The sequence below is a fragment of the Trichoplusia ni genome, chromosome 8 (assembly GCF_003590095.1).
Source record: "Trichoplusia ni isolate ovarian cell line Hi5 chromosome 8, tn1, whole genome shotgun sequence".
Taxonomy (NCBI): Eukaryota; Metazoa; Arthropoda; class Insecta; order Lepidoptera; family Noctuidae; genus Trichoplusia; species Trichoplusia ni.
The window spans coordinates 922,423-940,606 of record NC_039485.1 but is presented as its reverse complement, the minus strand read 5'-3'; the positions used below and the strand labels follow the sequence as shown (position 1 = coordinate 940,606).

Below are 18,184 nucleotides of genomic sequence, written 5' to 3'. Positions count from 1 at the left end.
TGGAGGTGGAGCTTTCTTAGGGGAAAAGAAAAGAGCTTTTTCCACGATCAATCATTACTACGTCAGACCGTTATTTATTTTCTTACGATAACTCATTGGATTAAGATAGCATCTTGTAGCCTACGGATCTCAAATTCATACTCAACCAGAATTGAGCAGTTTTTCGTGAGTATCTTTTGTAAAATATAGTTAGTATTTGTTGATACCGACCGAGGGGGATTCATTAGCAGAATCTTTATGAAAGGTGTCCAGTTAAAAGCGATGTATTGATTTTTGGAAAATGGAGGTTTTATTTTTGAAAGAGCTGGCAAATCGGGAAAGGTTTGAGTTAAAGACAGTGTCTCAACAAATATAAATACAATGAAGTGATATCAAATAAAGCCTTTTTGTTTTATACATTTTCTACAAGCTTGTACATCACCTAGGATTAACAGCAGTGAAGACAAATACAACGAATAAAAAGTTTAAAAACACGATCGTTCTTTCGCCAAAAGCTATAAACACATTGGTAGTATTTAATAGTTTTGCTGAAATATTTGTAGCCTCCAAACGCGACCGAAGTATCCGGCAGCAGCTGGTTTAAAATACACAATAATGAAAACATTCTGTGTCCTTATGAGTCTTCCTATTATTTGCGTCATAACGGTCATAACTCTACGGAATTAAAGTTATACTCACCTACATAATTTGGTAGAGTTACGAGGCACAAGGTTACCAGCATTTTGTGATGTTATGTTTTCTCTAGCTCTCAGTCAATTTCCGCATTCAATACGTACCGCACGTAGCTCGTGTGTTTTACTGTTCCATAGATTTTTTGCCAGTCAGCCGTCGTTCAATTGTTGATATAAAAATTTCTCTCCCAGATTCAAAATGGCAATAGATCTATATCGAACCGAAGCATCCGCTTCATGCACAACAGTGCAGCTAGTGGCTGCGGCTTTAGACCTCAAATTGAACCTCATCGATTTGGATATGCAAGGCTCAGACCACCTTAAACCGGAATTCCTCAAGGTAATTAACATAATATAGTCTATTTTTTCCATCCGTGTGAATTATATAAACATGAAGAATTTAAGACTTTCAAGCATCTGAGAACTAAAATCTATCGATCCGACAACAAATGTACAGTCTTTGTGTTTGCAATCCTTAAACATTGACTGCCTGTAGGCATATCTATCCATATCTTATTAGTTGCCCCTTTGCCCGTTGGACTGAAACTTGAAAAAGGTAGCTGTGTCGGACAGCATGCGACAGGTGGACGAGTGGGTCTCATGAATGCCTTTGGTATCGGATTACTGCGATAGACAGAGTTGATTGATTGCGTTTAAATAATCCAGTCCAAATCTGCTAAATCATCTGATATCATCATTCAATATTCATTACATGTCTTGTTTAACTTAGTAACGTATCTCCTGGTGCGCAGCTGATAAAATTCTGCGCAGTAATCATGGGTACGACAATTTCTGATATGACCTCATACTCAATCCGTATCGGTTTGGAAGTATCTGCAACACAAACGTTTTATATTTTCAAATATATATACCTATCTAAATACGTACTGTCTTTCCGTTGTCGCTAAAAATACATTCGTAATTAATAATCACAGAAGTACACCGCATCATGCATGGATCTAATTAAGTATATGTAATTAAGACTGAAAATAATAAAATTCATCATTTAGGATTTTTTTTAATAATCAACTTTTTTTAGATGAACCCTCAACACACTATCCCAACCATAGTGGATGACGGGTTCGCCTTGTGGGAGTCCCGGGCTATTGCCAGGTACTTGGTCAACAAGTATGGCAAAGACAGCACCCTGTATCCCACGGATATCAAACTCAGAGCTTTAGTCGACCAACGACTCGACTTTGATTTGGGAACCTTGTATACCAGATTTGCTCAGTTTCTTGTAAGTATCACTATTGCAACATATTTGTATTATTTTCGCCTTGTAATTGGGAAACTCATTTATAAAACTTGTTAATCTTGTGTATCCAAAGTCTTGGCACTTTCAGACTATAAGTAAGTATGTAGGGACAATTTTTCCGTTTGTCCACTGACGCAGAGTGAGAATGCGGATATTGTATGACAGATAAAAAGCGGAGTCTTACATAGTTCTATTGGTTCATATTTCTCCTTTTTACTTAGTCTCGCTCTGAGAAAAGTCGATAGAAAGCCTTTTATATGTTTTGATTGATTGGAGGTGTTAATTTCTAAATTGTTATACTTATCCATAGTTTCCTCAATTTATGGGAGCACCGGCCGATGAAGCTCTAGGGAAGAAGCTTGATGGAGCTCTTGAGGTCCTGAACGCGCTCCTGGAAGGCAACGTGTATGCCGTCGGGAAGCACCTCACCATCGCGGACTTGAGTCTCGTCTCCACCGTGTCCTATCTGGAAGCTGCTGGCATCAGCCTGAAAGAATATCCTAATCTTTTGAAGTAAGGGATCACATAATAATACCATTTTTGACATAATATCCGAACGAATAATTCATTTTCAGCAAAAAACTCTTTTGTAGAGTCTCCGCAATAAAAAAGCTGTCAAAATATTGATTTCAGTTTCACTATAATTTTACCATTTGTTTTGACAGGTGGTATGATCTAGTAAAATCGTCGGCACCACAGTATGAAGAATTAACCGAAAAACCGAAAGCTCTCGTGAGAGATTTGTTCGCTAAAATAAAGGCTAAACAGGCGTCGTGAAGTTCCGCAAGATAAGTACCGATACAGCCGATATTACAGCCATTTGATTCGGTACAAAAAAGGTAAACAATCTCGGTGTGTTTTTTTTTTCCAGAAAAAAAAGTTATATTTATAAAGCTGGTTTTTGGGTTTATGTAAGTTTTAAATGAAGGGTTTTCTGACACCTTTCCTCACTGTATTCTCTCCTGAATTCCAGACCAAATTGTAGCGTGTTTCAGGACGATTGGAAAATGATCTTGTCTGAATGCTTGGCGGACTGCAAGATGAGTGTATAACCGCGTGACGTTTTGTGTGTATTAAAATTAGACGCTTTGTATGCATTACTATTTAGTTTAATATTATGCTCTCTATTAGTGTTAGTGGTGTTTGCCGTACTAATAAATAAAATAAAGCCTTAACATGTGTTTTATTTACCGAGTTTATGATATGTATCATGTGGGAAATCATTGTAGACTAGTATTTTGCAAAATAAAAATGGACTTTATTAATTCCCCCTCCTTTTTTTTAGAATGAATTTGCAAACCAGAAAACCGAGATACCCCTTGAACGCGGAAATCTCAATAATTGCTGGTCTGATTTAAAAAATATTTTAGTGTTAGACAGCCCATTTATTGAGGAAAGATATAAACCATCACGCTATGATTCAATATGTTACAAAAACAGGGAAAAGTTGTGAATACTTTAAAGCTAGTAATGTATAAACACAAAAGTATATAAGTACATTGAGACCGAATGATGAGCCACTTGCTGTGGTAACATCGTACAAATCTATACAAATATATAAAGCTGAAGAGTTTGTTTGAACGTGCTAATCTCAGGAACTACTGGTTCAAATTGAAAAAATCTTTTTGTGTTCAATAGACCATTCATCGAAGAAGGCTATATAACATCACGCTGCAACTAATAGGAGCGAAGATACAATGGAAAATGTGGCAAAAACGGGGAAAAATGTTCCTTTCGAGGGCTTCCGTTCAAAATCCACGCGGACGAAGTCGGGGGCAACAGCTAGTTCTATATAAATAAGTAGGTTAATCTAATCTTATGTCCACATCGAAGCGATAAGTCGTTACAGGGAGGCCGTCATAATTCATAATCGATCGTTATTAATTGTGTAATTAATTATTATTACACAAATTACGATCATAAGAAATGTTTTAATGTTTTATGCTTTAGACGTAGAAAAATGTGTTTTATGTATATTTAATACTTATATACTAATACTAATAGCTAATAGCTAATATAAATAATCCCTACTAATAATATAAATGCAAAAGTAGCTCTGTCTGTCTGTCTCTCTGTTACACTTTCACGTCTAAACCACTGAACCGATTTTAATGAAATTTGGTACAGACTTAGAGTTGACCTTAAGAAAGAACATGGATAGTTTTTATCCCTGACTTTTGATGAGTTCTCTTGGAAACGCGATATAACCGACCTCGACGCGGGCGAAAAGCTAGTTTTCTATAATACTTGGCTTGTGTCCTAAGTAAAGATCTAGGATCAATTACAGTAAATACAAATTCAACGTATAAAAGCACGGTGGGCTACGATACTAATTTATCATTTAGGTAATAGAATCTTTCTGATATACGGAATCCAAACGCGACCGACCGCGACGTAGCCGGCAGCACCTAGTTTATAATACCTACACAAAAATAAAGATGTACTCACCTATATCATTTGGTAGAGTTACGAGGCTCAAGGTTACCGGTATATTGTGATGTTATGTTATCTCTAGTTCACAGTCAATTTCCGCATTCAATACGGACCACACGTCAGGTTTTGAACTTCACTCGTATTAAAAGATTCGACAATTTTTTTACCCAATAAATACTTAAGAACTTAACTAATCACTTTGAGAACATTTTTGCCGGTAAGCCGTCGTTCAATTGTTGATATCGTAAGTTTTTTATCCCAGATTCAAAATGGCAATAGATTTATATCGAACTGAAGCATCAGCTTCATGCACAACAGTGCAGCTAGTGGCTGCGGCTTTAGACCTCAAATTAAACCTCATCGATTTGGATATGCAAGGCTCAGACCACCTTAAACCGGAATTTCTCAAGGTAATTAAAATAATCCATATTTTTGTCCATGTACTTATATGTTTTCAAATATGAAGCATGGATGATATTTTCAGGCATCTATGTTTTGTATACGTAAATAAGTCTTATAATAATCCTTCGATATCGATGCATCGTCAAAAATTAAAAATTGCTGTGATTGGAGTCCATAAAAAGAAACCCCATATTGGGCTTACCTAGTGTAAGACGGCCCGAAAACCTGGAAAAGGTAGGTGTGACAAATATCACGTGTCAGGAGTTGAGCGGGTCTCATAAATCCATTAGGGACAGGCCCATGTCCATGGTGGACTCCGATAGATCTGATTTGAGTTGATTAATTGTATTTTGAGAAAATCTAGACCAAATATGTCAAATCACCTGATATCATCATTTCGGTATTATAAATATCTTATATCACCTGATGCGCAACTGATAAAAACCTGCGATGTCATCATGGGTACGACAATTTCTGATATGACCTCATACTCAATCCGTATCGGTTTGGAAGTATTTGCAACACCAATGTTTTAATACCTACTATCTTTCCGCTGTCTCTAAAAATACACATAATTTAACTGAAATTAATTAAATTTATCCCGAAGGATTTTTTTTAATGATCAACTTTTTTTAGATGAACCCTCAACACACGATACCTACCATAGTGGATGATGGGTTCGCCTTGTGGGAATCCCGGACCATCGCCAGGCACTTGGTCAACAAGTATGGTAAAGACAGCACCCTGTATCCCACGGATGTCAAACTCAGAGCTTTGGTCGACCAGAGACTAGACTTTGATTTGGGAACCTTGTATACCAGATTTGCGCAGTTTCTTGTGAGTGTTACTTTTGCAGCATTAAATATCTATTAGATATTTTTTACTTTATCTCGTGTCCCACTCATTTGCAATTATTTATAATCAAATCCTGAATTATTATCACGCTCTCAAATAATGAGGTCTCCACTTCTTTTTTATTTAATCTATACTTATTCCTATTTCTTTACATCTACCATAGTATCCTCAAGTCATGGGAGCTCCAGCCGATGAAGCTCTAGGGAAGAAACTTGATGGAGCTCTTGAGGTCCTGAACGCGCTCCTGGAAGGCAACGTGTATGCCGTCGGGAAGCACCTCACCATCGCGGACTTGAGTCTCGTCTCCACCGTGTCCTATCTGGAAGCTGCTGACATCAGCCTGAAAGAATACCCTAATCTTTTGAAGTAAGTGATCACTTAACAATATACCAATAATATCCATCATCATCATTCCCCCTCCCTTATCCCATTTTTTTTAATTTTGGTCGGCGCAACATGTCTCCTTCTTCCATACCTTTCTATCTGACGTCATCTCACAAGAACCATTCTTTACAGCCATATCATATCATTTACAAAATCCACATCCATGCACAACGTCTTCCTCACCACATGATTCTCATTTCTCCGCATAACATGCCCATACCATGACAGCCGGTTGCCATGTGGTTTCTCTGTGACCGGTGCTACTTTCAAACTTCCCCTTACATACTCAGTTCTCACACTATCGGCTCTCGTAACACCACAAATTCCTCATTCTCATCTCTCCTGCATGCAATTGTTTTTCATTCATCCCTTTTGTCGCCCAGCACTCTGATCCGTATAGGACAGCAGATCTGAACATGGTCTAAATTAAAAGGATTTAACCGATAAAATCCATACTAACACAAATTTGATCGTGGATTTTACTGTCTCAACTTTGGCTAAGAAATAATCAAAGTTGTTTTTTCAGATGGTACGATCTAGTCAAATCATCGGCACCGCAATATAAAGAACTACTAGAAAGACCTAAAGCTCTAGTGAGTGAAATGTTCTCTAAGTTAAAGGCTAAACAGTCGTCGTGAATGGTTTGGTTATTAATAATTAATTATAAATGATTGTAATCTTATGTTAAGTATTATCAAATAAATGGTTTTATCATAGCCTTATCATGTGTTTAAATTACCTAATTAAATGACAGGTGTTATGTAGGAGACTATGGCAGACTGTTTTAATGTTATGTAAAAATAGACCATACTAAATTCAACCTAATTTTTATTTTGTTAGTATTTGTTGCTCACGGGCCCGCCCGCCTACATATCTGAGGGCACGGCAGTGCCCCTGCCAAGTCTCGAGCAAAACGGGCACGGCCGTACCATCTTTTCTCGAAGCGATTCGCGGCTGTTTCGCCCCCCCTGTATCTTCGACGTGGACAAAGCTAGGAGTTTAGCTTTTCGGGGAATAATAGTAGGCATTAGAACAAGCTTAAGTTCGAAATTACATGCCAATTGAATTAATGGTTTAGGAGTTACGGTCGATCAAAGTTACACCATTTTGTCACTCACTGACTCACTGACAGATCATCAAAAATCTAAGGTACTTCTAGCAGACTTAGAAACTTCAAATTTTGCACCAAGATAGGTCCTTAGCCACATATAAAGGAAAAATTATAAAAACATTAAAAAATAATATGCCATAGAAAACAATTTTATATTTGCGGTTTGGCAAGAACATTATGTATGGATTTTGACTGCATTGTTAACTTTGTTCGTTGTTTAAGTACCTATTCAATTAGATGAATACATACATAGAATAGAAAAGAATAATATAAATGTAATACACAGACTATCATTAATACAAATTAATACATAAAATTCATAATTCATTAAATTAATAAAGCTAAAACTCCATTGTATTGCGATAAATATTGTATGCGCGCTCGATAGATGGCGTTGTACGTGTCTGAATCGCGCTATGGTTTCGTTACAAAGCGCAGTCTAAGTAGTACTTCAGAATAAATCGATAATTTTCATTTGATAGCGCCAGCTGTCTATGAAAAACCATTTCGAAACTAAAAAATATTGTAGTGATAATTGATATTCGGAGAACTTTACGTGTTATTTAGTTTAGTTTAGCTATAGTTTGTAAGTTAGTAGATATATATATGCATATATATATAAGTTTAAGCTTGTTTACATTAGAAGTAACGAAGTCTCAGAGAAGAAACAAAAGAGATAGAGATAGAGAATGGGTTCTAAGCAAAGCAGTAGCTGAAGTCCTAGAAATTATGACACCTAAAAAAAAAGAAAGAAATACACTTACAAAAAATAAATGAGATCCCACCAAAAACATTAAATGTAAAAAAATGCCAAGTCTCTCGATGCAGTCTTTCCATCGTAAAAAGTTTTGAGATCTCATAGAAGCCAAGTCCTATTCAAAATATTTTGTAGTTATAAATCAACATTTAGTAATTGTATCAATAGTTTTCTTTATATTATAATTATAGTGACTTGGCAATGAGCACAAATTAAAAGCTGCTTGATGCCTGGAATTATGTGCAAATGTTACTGACGAGACCAGTGATCAGATTATTTGTTATGTGTGAATCATGATGGTCACTACCGACTACATGCTCCAATACAATAATTAAGAATACCTTACGGGCCATCGCTTTATGAAAGTAAATGAATCGAGAGTACACTAAGACTGACTGCCGTTGCCGAAATTCGGTTGGGACGACACGGATAAACCAAAAGAAAATTAATTTTGTGATATTAATGTTTACGCATGCGGTGTGTGTAACTTTCAACTCCTACAAATATGCCGTTTTATTTGTTTCTTCTTGTGCTCATTGCCAAGTCACTATAATTATAATATAAAGAAAACTATTGATACAATTACTAAATGTTGATTTATAACTACAAAATATTTTGAATAGGACTTGGCTTCTATGAGATCTCAAAACTTTTTACGATGGAAAGACTGCATCGAGAGACTTGGCATTTTTTTACATTTAATGTTTTTGGTGGGATTACTTATTACAGCAAAAGATTACTCTATTTCAACGAAGTCGGCTAAAATATACAATACTTATATGCCGCATGGTATGTAGGCTAATGGCTGACCCTTGAGCCACACTCGTAAACGTGCAGCTTGAGGTTCTGAAGATTTTGACTTATAACTCCAATGAAGTATGATATCATACTCATATTCTATAGATTTCAATTCAATATTTTATTACCAAATAGATAATTTGATAATCAAGCCTGAATGATTAAGCGTTATTTGTGGTAAATCCAAAAATACAACTAAAAAATATTTTCCAATCTTATCTCAATATTCTATTACAAAGTCCAACAAAACCATACCATAGGTTGCTGATGGGTGACTCTTACTATTTATAATTATAACCGATACTATGCAAAGTCACATTATTTTAGAGTTAAGTTCGAGTTCGACTCGCGATCCCGCCGCGTCTGCTCATGATTAAGGACTCCGGTCGGGTCCGAAACTAGTCGGGCTACCCCGATAAATACGCGTGAGTAAACCGTTACATTATTTAATATTTTATAATCCTTATGTGTTCATCAGAGAACCAATTCCTTTATTTACATTGGCCAATAAATGGATGGCAATCGGATTAAATTTGAAATTTATCACGGAGCGGAATCTTACGGTCAATACAATGAACTTCCAATATAAAAAAAAATACGAATAGTGTCATTTTAATCCCACCGGCTATTGTAAAAAGCAGAATCGGAGCCCAGTTCAGCTTGCTTTAAAATGCACTTTCAGAAGAACTTTGAACGTCACCAGTAGCTTAGCGCAGAATCAACAGTAGCTTCTAGGGAAAAATAATTACATACGTGCATTTAAGGTTTATTCACGTTTTATCGGGATTGGTTCCACTCATGTCAGCTCATGATTAAGGACTCCGGTTGGGTTCGAAACTAGTCGGACAATCCCGATAGATAGTCGTAGACGTGAGTAAACCGTTCCATATTTAATTACGTATTAATTTTATTATTTCAATGTAATGTAACTCCATTCATCCGTAAGCCAGAAAATTTTGCATGCTCTCTAATTTCTGTTCGGATTTAAACAATTTCAATATTCTCACGATAATTTCTTTAAAAAATAATACAATAGTATTTGTTACGTATCAAGGCATGCCGTTGCCGCCGCGCCGCCGCGCCGCTCCGTCCGTCGCCGCATCGAGTCGACGCGGACAGATAGTATAATATAATACGACTAAATTGCTACAAGCATTCAGAAACCTACGTAGCATGTATTGACAAACTTATCAAAGGACAATATAATTTGGTCGAATAATAAAGCAAGATTACGGGGTACTCGAGTTAGTATATTATGGCTGACTAACTGTTGGTTCACACATACTTTACTCAGACTACAGGTGAGTAACTACGGCTAGTTGGAAATTAGATATTTACTGACTGTTATTACGTATTTATTTAAAAAATATTATTCAAACTATTTTATTACATCAATTTCACACAAAACTAGGGCCCCTATTCTGCTATTTACAATGGCCGATGAATGAATGGAAATTGGATTAAATTGGCACAATTCTTAATATTCTAAGCATTTTTCTAACATAATAATTTTAAATTCAGTACGGGGCGGACAACTCACGTTTAATCTAATATATTTAATATTATTATTTTGGCATTTTTTTTAAGAGAATAGGAATAGTTACAAATTTAATCCAATTCCCATTAATTCATCATACATTGTAAATAGCAGAATTAGGACCCAGTTTAGTGATTGTGTGTTTAGAGACTGTGTTATCTATCTTTTTTAACGGAAATACGATTGGCGATAGAATAATAAAAAACGTATTATTTTATAAAGCTTTGTAAGCTTCACATGTATGGTTGTTTGTTTGTTTGTAAGCGAATTCTTTGGACTTGGTTTTTACCCACTTCGTTCAGTCAGATTTCATTCAAACTTTGTAGACTTGTTGAGGACCGAAGACAATACAATAGTTTGAACTAAAAAATGGAAATTAAATAATACTTAAAAAATAAAGTATTTTAATGTAAAAAGCGTCGGGTGATTTCTGAATGTATTGCTTCAATGTCACACTCACCCGCAGTGCATACATGCCCCGCATGACTATTGAGTGTTATCATCAGCCACCCCACATTTTTAGATTCATATTTTTTTTTTATTAGAGAAGCTCGTGGCTAATCTATAACTGCGTAAGAGAATCGATCACAGGGTAAGCTACGCTGTTTCGGAAGACACGTTAAATTGTGGGTCCCGGTTGCTATTCAGACATTTTGCCAGTCGTTACAGGTAGACAGAAGTAGTATTTTAATGATTTAGAAAATTATTTCTCATCGAAAACTTATCCACAGATTCAAAATGACGATAGATCTATATCAATACCTCGCATCCCCCCCATGCACCACGGTGCGCCTGGTGGCTGCGGCTCTAGACCTCGACTTGAACATCATCGATCTGAAAGTAGCTGGAGAACAACACAAAACAGAATTCCTTAAGGTAAAAATCAAAATACATTTGGTTACACCAGCGCTTATTAACGTATACCCATAAATGACTACCAAGATAGAGTATTCAGGACTACTCGATGTGAGGATCTGGGGAGTCTATTCAAAGTAATATTATTATGAGTGTAGAGCCAAGAAGACGATCTATGCTAAGAACTTCGTTTGTCGTCTTTCTTCCGCACCTGAGATGCTTATGGACTTACCAAAATCTCAATGAGCAGACATCATGCTGACCTATGAGAAACTCAGAATAACAAAAAATCAAACAGCTTTGTTTGTAGTCCTTATATTTATCGTGTATCTAAAATTGAATTAAGTTAATTGAAATATTAATAAAAAATAAGTTGTTTTACCATGACATCATCATTCCATATATTAAGTTACATTATAAACGTCATATTGTGCAATCGATAAAAGAAACTGTATAGAAAGCATGATTGGCAATATTAGATATGATTCAATACTTTTTATATCTATCTTTTTATATATCAGATTGGTAGTATGTAGTAACAACAATAACACCCAGTCACCCGTTATATATATCCTGTTCATAATGAAAATGTAAGTCGCAGCTATTTACAGGTACAGTTTACCTTGTCTCCCTACTAATGCCGCAAATACTTAGATCTTTTATTATTCAAAGGTATTGCAAAGAATAAAGAAGGATTCTATATATTTTTTTAATGAACTTTCTCAGATTAACCCTCAACACACTGCACCAACCATATCGGATGACGGGTTCGCCTTGTGGGAGTCCCGAGCCATCGCCAGGTACTTGGTCAACAAGTATGGCAAAAACAGCACCCTGTACCCCACGGATGTCAAACTCAGAGCTTTAGTCGACCAGAGACTTGACTTCGATTTGGGAACCTTGTATAGCAGAACGTTGCAGTATATCGTGAGTATCGAAACTTTTGTGATACAAAATAATGATCCATTGATCCTGTGTTGGAACTCGTTGGCAGACCCTTTTGGTTGGATTTTCATTTTAACCCGCGATTCAAATAATGGGGTGTTAGTTTGACGAGTGCGTGGCGTCATAGCTATAGCAAAGATTTTAAGTTAGTTTGTTTTGTGTTAAAGGTGAATCATAGCCTTGTGTTCTTCGACACATTTGTTAAAAATCGGTCGAGTCATTTAGAAATAGTTGGAGCTCAAAGTTTTACCGTCGGTTTTTTTTTATTTATCTTATAGCTAATATTTCTGTTTCGTCATGTGACTTACAGATGCCTAAATTCTCGGGAGCTCCCTTGGATGAATCACTGAAGAAGAAGTTTGAAGACGCACTGGCTGTGTTCGAGGCACTCCTGGCAGGCAGCGTCTATGCCGTCGGAGACCACCTCACTATTGCAGACCTTTGTTTCGCCTCCACCGTCTCCACGATAGAAGCTTGTGACATCAGCTTAAAAGAATATCCTAATATTTTAAAGTAAGTGGTTTGTTTATTCGATATCTTGTCATATCGAAATTTAAACGATACTTGTTTTATAAAATTATTCGAAATGGACGCACTTTACTTCGGGGAGCAGGCGAACCCTTGTACCGAGTTATCAATCAGATAATGAAATTTTGGACACAGCATGAGTTTTCATTTTATCTAACTAGGTGATACCTAAAATCGATAGCTCTTTATTGACTTGTTAAAGGCGCGTAACACTATCTATTAATTAGTGTCTATACAACCGAATTTGATGTTCAATATTGTTTGCATTATGCTGGCTATGGCTCAATTAGACGAGTCAATAGTTATTTAGAAAATTAATCGATTTATATTATTCATGAAAAATATTTTCCCTTCGATTTAATTTATTTGGAACCCTACTGCGAATGTAACCCTGCTCTGAAAAGTATTTTTTTGCCCCTCCAAAAGTCATTTAAGTTCCGGTAATTTAATTTTAATCATATCACTGTATGTATGTAATCAAACTTGTTTTGACAGGTGGTATGATCTAGTAAAATCGACGGCACCAAAATATGAAGAAGTGACTGGCAAAGCTTGTGAAGCACTCCGAGGAATCGTGGCCGAGAAGACTAAATAGGAGTCGTAAAGATCCGCAACAGTACCAAGATCTGTGCTTTATAATCATAATAATTATGTTATACCTACGTTATTAAATAAAATAGTGATGTACACTTAATCAAACCTAAAAAATATGTTTTATTGACCTTATATTAGGACTCGAGTGGCGGCGTGACGGTACGAAACGCGGCTGACGGCACCCGGCGGTTAGGTTTAGTCAGTAGGCATCTGACACTACCCACCCTTTCCCCCGAGAAGGCAGGAGTCAATGAGGGTGGTATCCTCATGGACACAAAAAAAAGACTCGAGTAGGGGACAACAGAGCACACAAGTATTCTAAAATTAACTAAATAAGAATTGTAGGATTTAGAACTAACTAGCTGTTGAACGCAGCTCTGTCAGCGTGGAGTTAAGTTAAACTAACCGGAAAATCTTTGGAAACACTCCGAGAAATAGCCGCTACCACGAAGACTAAACAGGAGTCGTGAAATGAGTATTGAAAAGGTTTCTAGATAACTAACTTTCTTGTTAACTAGGTACTTTAAAACTAATTAAATTACTAATAGTTCGTTATATGTAATGTCATGTGTGTATTTTTAATAAAGTAATATAAAAGGTTGAAAAAGCTTGTTTTTTCTTATTGTTGGGTAGAGTTTAGGATACCGAATCTGAAAATATTAATTGTTTAACAAAATTAGATTTCTAAAAGGTTCATAAGATCTACTACATACCTACAGACCAACTATTTGCTCCGAATTATCAAAAAATATACACCTTCTAACTGAACAGTGTGTGACATAAATATCAGTCAATCTACGACAGAAAGATCTATATTTTGGATTATTTCACGTTATCGAAAACCATAATCACCAGGCATGTTCAATATGAGGAGGTTTATCTAATCAAATATTACAAATGTCCGCAAATGAAACGATAAGTCCTTGAAGGGATTTCATCATAATTGTGTAATTTTAATTATGTAATGTTTCAAAAAGCTTTGGCTTAGCCGAAGTCGAATTGGAAGCAGTACCGACACGAAGAGTAGGGAATTGTGGATGGAGTGTGCATTGTTGTGTGATGAAGAATGCCTTTGCCTTGTGCTACTAGAACGGAAAGAAAATAATAACGTTTAGAAAATAAATGCGAAAGCTTGAATAAGAACGACTATCCCGAAAAAAACATTGTTTTATGATTAACTAGCTGTTGCCCGCGACTTCGTCCGAGTGGTTAGAAGATATAAGTTATAATTTATACCTGCCTTCTATCTATCTATCAGCCTTCTATCTATCTTGTCGGATTCAGTCAGCGTTTGCAATGTAAGCGCAAAAAATGTGTTTTTTTACGACCTCACATTAGAAACCTCAAAAATTGTAGCCTATATGTTATTCTGATGTATAAGCTATATTGTGGTAAAGTTTCATTCAAATCCATTCAGTAGTTTTTACGTGAAAGAGTAACAAACATCCATACATCCATACTTACAAACTTTCGCCTTTACATAGTTCCGGTAAAGAGTAGTTGAAAAAAATTGTGGCCTTTTGAAATAAATGGTAACTAAAATGCTACTGTTACGTTCAAATTGGGTACAGCTTGCGGCTTTGTTTCGTTCTTCGGCAAATGCTAGTTAGTATACAAATTTGTCAATTTATAGACTAGACTGAAGATACAGCTATTCAATTCGACTATCGAAAAGCACCGTTAACAAACAATTTTGAAACTCTCTCTCTCTCTCTTTTCATCAGTCTTAATAATATTCAGTCTCTTGTAAATAACAAGTTGTTCCACCGACTAGGGTCGTATTCTGGGAAAGCCTACACACACAATAGTATTGTTAAAATTCGAAACAGACCCTCAATAGCATGTCGAGTCCATCATCAAACTGACAGACCAACATATCTGATTCTCTCTGGACTTTATTTGTACAAAACTATCTTTTTGGGATATCAAGAAGTGGTTTAATATAAAACGGTTGTATTCGGGCGGTATATTTTTAGCGTTCAAATGGATGACGCAACGAGGAATAATTCGGCAAAAATGCGAAGCACCATTATACAATTCAAGACTATCAATGGTGCATACTACTTGGTAGAGTTACAAGGTACAAGGTCACAGGCGACGGTGTGTTGTTTTGTTATCTCTGGCTATCAGTCTATTCCTACATACAATACGGACTACACGTAAGTTTTCTATATTCATATTTTATTGTAGTATTTTAGTGTATAGTCTGAAGTTAATTTTTTTTTCATTCAGTCATTCTAAAGTATTGCTTTTTTACTCCTCCAAAAAATAGAGCACCTAATTTTATTTAAGCCAACTTATAAAAACTAGGAACTTACAAACCAATAAAGTTCAATAAAAACTGTTAATCTTTAAATTGTCTGGATCTAAACATTATTCCCAGATTCAAAATGGCTATAGATCTGTATCGATCTCTCGGATCTTCCGTATGCACAACAGTGCAGCTGGTGGCTGCAGCTTTGGACCTCGAATTGAACCTCATCGATCTAAACTTCAAAGAAGGAGATCACCTCAAACCCGAATATCTAAAGGTAAAAATATTTTGAACTGTATTCTGCGACTCCAAGCACAAAATTAATTAGTTACTGAAACATTGCCCAGTGAAAATACATCTCTTAGCAGTTTTAAGACAGCCAGTAGACCAAGTTTTTTTATTTTTTATTTATACTAACGATGCCTTTAACTGTCTTTTTCCGGTGGGATTCCGCTACCCAATTTTGCAGCATATATCTTCACTATTCTTTGTATGTGAGTGTATCAAATACAAATGGCACATAGTAAAAACACAATATGGCGGACTTTTTAGTTCCTTTTTATACACTTTGGGTACCCAAGGAATAAAGTCTCAGTGAAAGAGTTGTTTTTTTAATTAAGGCCATGTATGAAATCTCATGGTCAGCCGAGTGGTACGGCCACGACAATGAATACTGGGCGCGAAGGGGCTAGGGTTAGATTCCCATTGTGAAATCCACACATATTTGTGGAAGACGTCTTTGTGGTGAAAATTAACGAAGTAACACCGTCCGAGTTTCTTGCGGGGGACCGGGTATCTTCCCATTAGTTAAAGATATAAAATACTTTATCTTTATAAAATTGAAAATCATCGTCACATATATCTTTTATAACGTAATATACCTACCTCCTGGAGCGAAATTGATAAAAAAACTGCGTTGTAAGCTAAAGTATAATATTTTTACATTATCATTCATGACTTGCAAAAATCGTATCTGTTTAGCAGTAATAACAGTCACTGTTTTCCGCCAAATTACAGGTTTCGCTAAAATAAATTCATGCTTCTGTGATTTTATACATTCCTGGCAGGAATCTGGTTCTTTCGACTTAATAAACGTTAATGTTTTTATTTAGATCAACCCTCAACACACGATCCCTGCCATAGTGGATGATGGGTTCGCCTTGTCGGAATCCCGGGCCATCGCCAGGTACTTGGTCAACAAGTACGGCAAAGACAGCACCCTGTATCCCACGGATGTCAAACTCAGAGCTTTAGTCGACCAGAGACTCGACTTCGAATTGGGAACCTTGTGTACCAGATTTGCGCAGTTTTTCGTGAGTATCTCCGAACACATATATATTTTAGTTACATCGTATCCAGTATTTAAAACACTTATTAGTAAAGGCTGCTTAAGTAGTAAGTCTAACATGGATCTGTATTCTAAATGTGCCAAATGAGCCTTTAGGTTAGGCATAACATTGGCAAATGGTATTTCGCCTCAATGCGTTTTATTCGTATTTCAAGATCAGTGTTGTATCATTTTTTTTTTAATAATATACCCTTTACATTTTCTCCGCCAGTATCCTCAAATGGCGGGAGCTCCGGCTGATGAAGCTCTGAAGAAGAAGTTTGAAGACGCTCTAAAGATTCTAGACGCTCTCCTGGAAGGCAATGTTTATGCCGTCGGAGATAAACTCACCATCGCCGACTTGAGCCTCGTCGCTAACGTGTCAACTTTTGAAGCTTTTAACACCAGCTTGAAAGAATACCCTAATATTTTGAAGTAAGATCTTAAAAATACACCTAGTTCGGTAGAATTCATAGGATTTACAAAGAACTGTTCAAGTTTTGCCCCGTTTTTAGCCAAACGCCATTACGCAGAGGCCGGTGTAGGTAAACTGAGACAAATAATGACATATACAAATTGAAACAGATATCACGGGGACTAAAACTAAAGTAATATCGTATTAACACATACGATCACCCCGTAATCCTGGTTTTAAATTATTTGTGTACCAAGTTTCGTCCAAAACCGTTTAGTAGTAGTTCTATACATCCTTACTTACTTAAGAACTTTCGCGTTTATAATATTAGTAGGACATAATACTTGTTTTTTTTTATCAGGTGGTACGAGCTAGTAAAATCGACAGCACCAAAGTATGAAGAAATAACCGAAAAGGCGTTAGCGCATGTGCGAGTAAAGGCCGCTCAACTATTATCGAAACAAGAGTAATATTCCACATAAACATTACTTGGATGTTATTTTCTTTTTTTTTATTGTGGTTTTTAGGTCTGCTTGCGAATGTTAGACATTGAAATCAAACTACTTTTATGGAATTTTTCGCGGTTTAACTCTGAATTCTTCTCTGCCCGTGGTGTCGAAACGTCGGGAACTAAAATCTAAAATTAAACCGCGATAAAATCCGTAAAAGTAGTTTCATTTCAATATTTTTTTTAGTTAAGCTATGGACTTTCTGCTGTCGCATATTATTAAAGTATGGTATATTCTACAAAGATAAACAATATTATGTGGTTTTTTTTGCATCCTTCCCTACCGGCCTGAATTCCTTAGGAAAAAGAGTTCTGAATACAATTTTAATTCCACTGCACGTATGTGACTCTGATTTCCTCCTAAATAGTTAGAGCGATTTGAATGGATTTTTTTGTGTGCGTTTAGGTGGCGCCCTTGATTGGCTTAAATTCACGTATAAATGAGATTGTCGTTGATAGTAATGTAACTTTTAATTTAAAACATCGTATCATCATCATCGGCCTATCCTTTTCCCAACTATGTTGGGGTATGCGTAGGCAGCTTAAATTACT

At 36.2% G+C, this 18,184-nt stretch overlaps 3 protein-coding genes across 3 annotated transcripts; all 3 read left to right on the top strand.

The window, feature by feature from the left end:
• The first annotated feature begins 778 nt into the window (after positions 1 to 778).
• LOC113496731 lies at positions 779 to 13,228 on the top strand. Its single transcript, XM_026876049.1, has 13 exons — positions 779 to 1,011; positions 1,711 to 1,911; positions 2,240 to 2,442; positions 2,595 to 2,704; positions 4,681 to 4,772; positions 5,401 to 5,601; positions 5,783 to 5,985; positions 6,530 to 6,596; positions 10,775 to 10,875; positions 10,938 to 11,082; positions 11,788 to 11,988; positions 12,317 to 12,519; positions 13,030 to 13,228. The coding sequence occupies exons 1-13, from the start codon at positions 871 to 873 to the stop codon at positions 13,127 to 13,129; spliced, it is 1,968 nt and encodes a 655-aa protein (XP_026731850.1). The 5' UTR covers positions 779 to 870; the 3' UTR covers positions 13,130 to 13,228.
• LOC113497010 (glutathione S-transferase 1-1-like) lies at positions 4,387 to 6,725 on the top strand. The gene is made up of 4 exons (XM_026876441.1): positions 4,387 to 4,772; positions 5,401 to 5,601; positions 5,783 to 5,985; positions 6,530 to 6,725. The coding sequence occupies exons 1-4, from the start codon at positions 4,632 to 4,634 to the stop codon at positions 6,639 to 6,641; spliced, it is 657 nt and encodes a 218-aa protein (XP_026732242.1). The 5' UTR covers positions 4,387 to 4,631; the 3' UTR covers positions 6,642 to 6,725.
• A 1,868-nt stretch (positions 13,229 to 15,096) lies between the features above and the next one.
• Positions 15,097 to 17,886, top strand: LOC113497008 (glutathione S-transferase 1-1-like). The gene is made up of 5 exons (XM_026876437.1): positions 15,097 to 15,287; positions 15,512 to 15,659; positions 16,495 to 16,695; positions 16,942 to 17,144; positions 17,486 to 17,886. Exons 1-5 carry the CDS (start codon positions 15,112 to 15,114, stop codon positions 17,592 to 17,594), a joined length of 837 nt encoding a protein of 278 aa, XP_026732238.1. The 5' UTR covers positions 15,097 to 15,111; the 3' UTR covers positions 17,595 to 17,886.
• Positions 17,887 to 18,184: the final 298 nt, after the last annotated feature.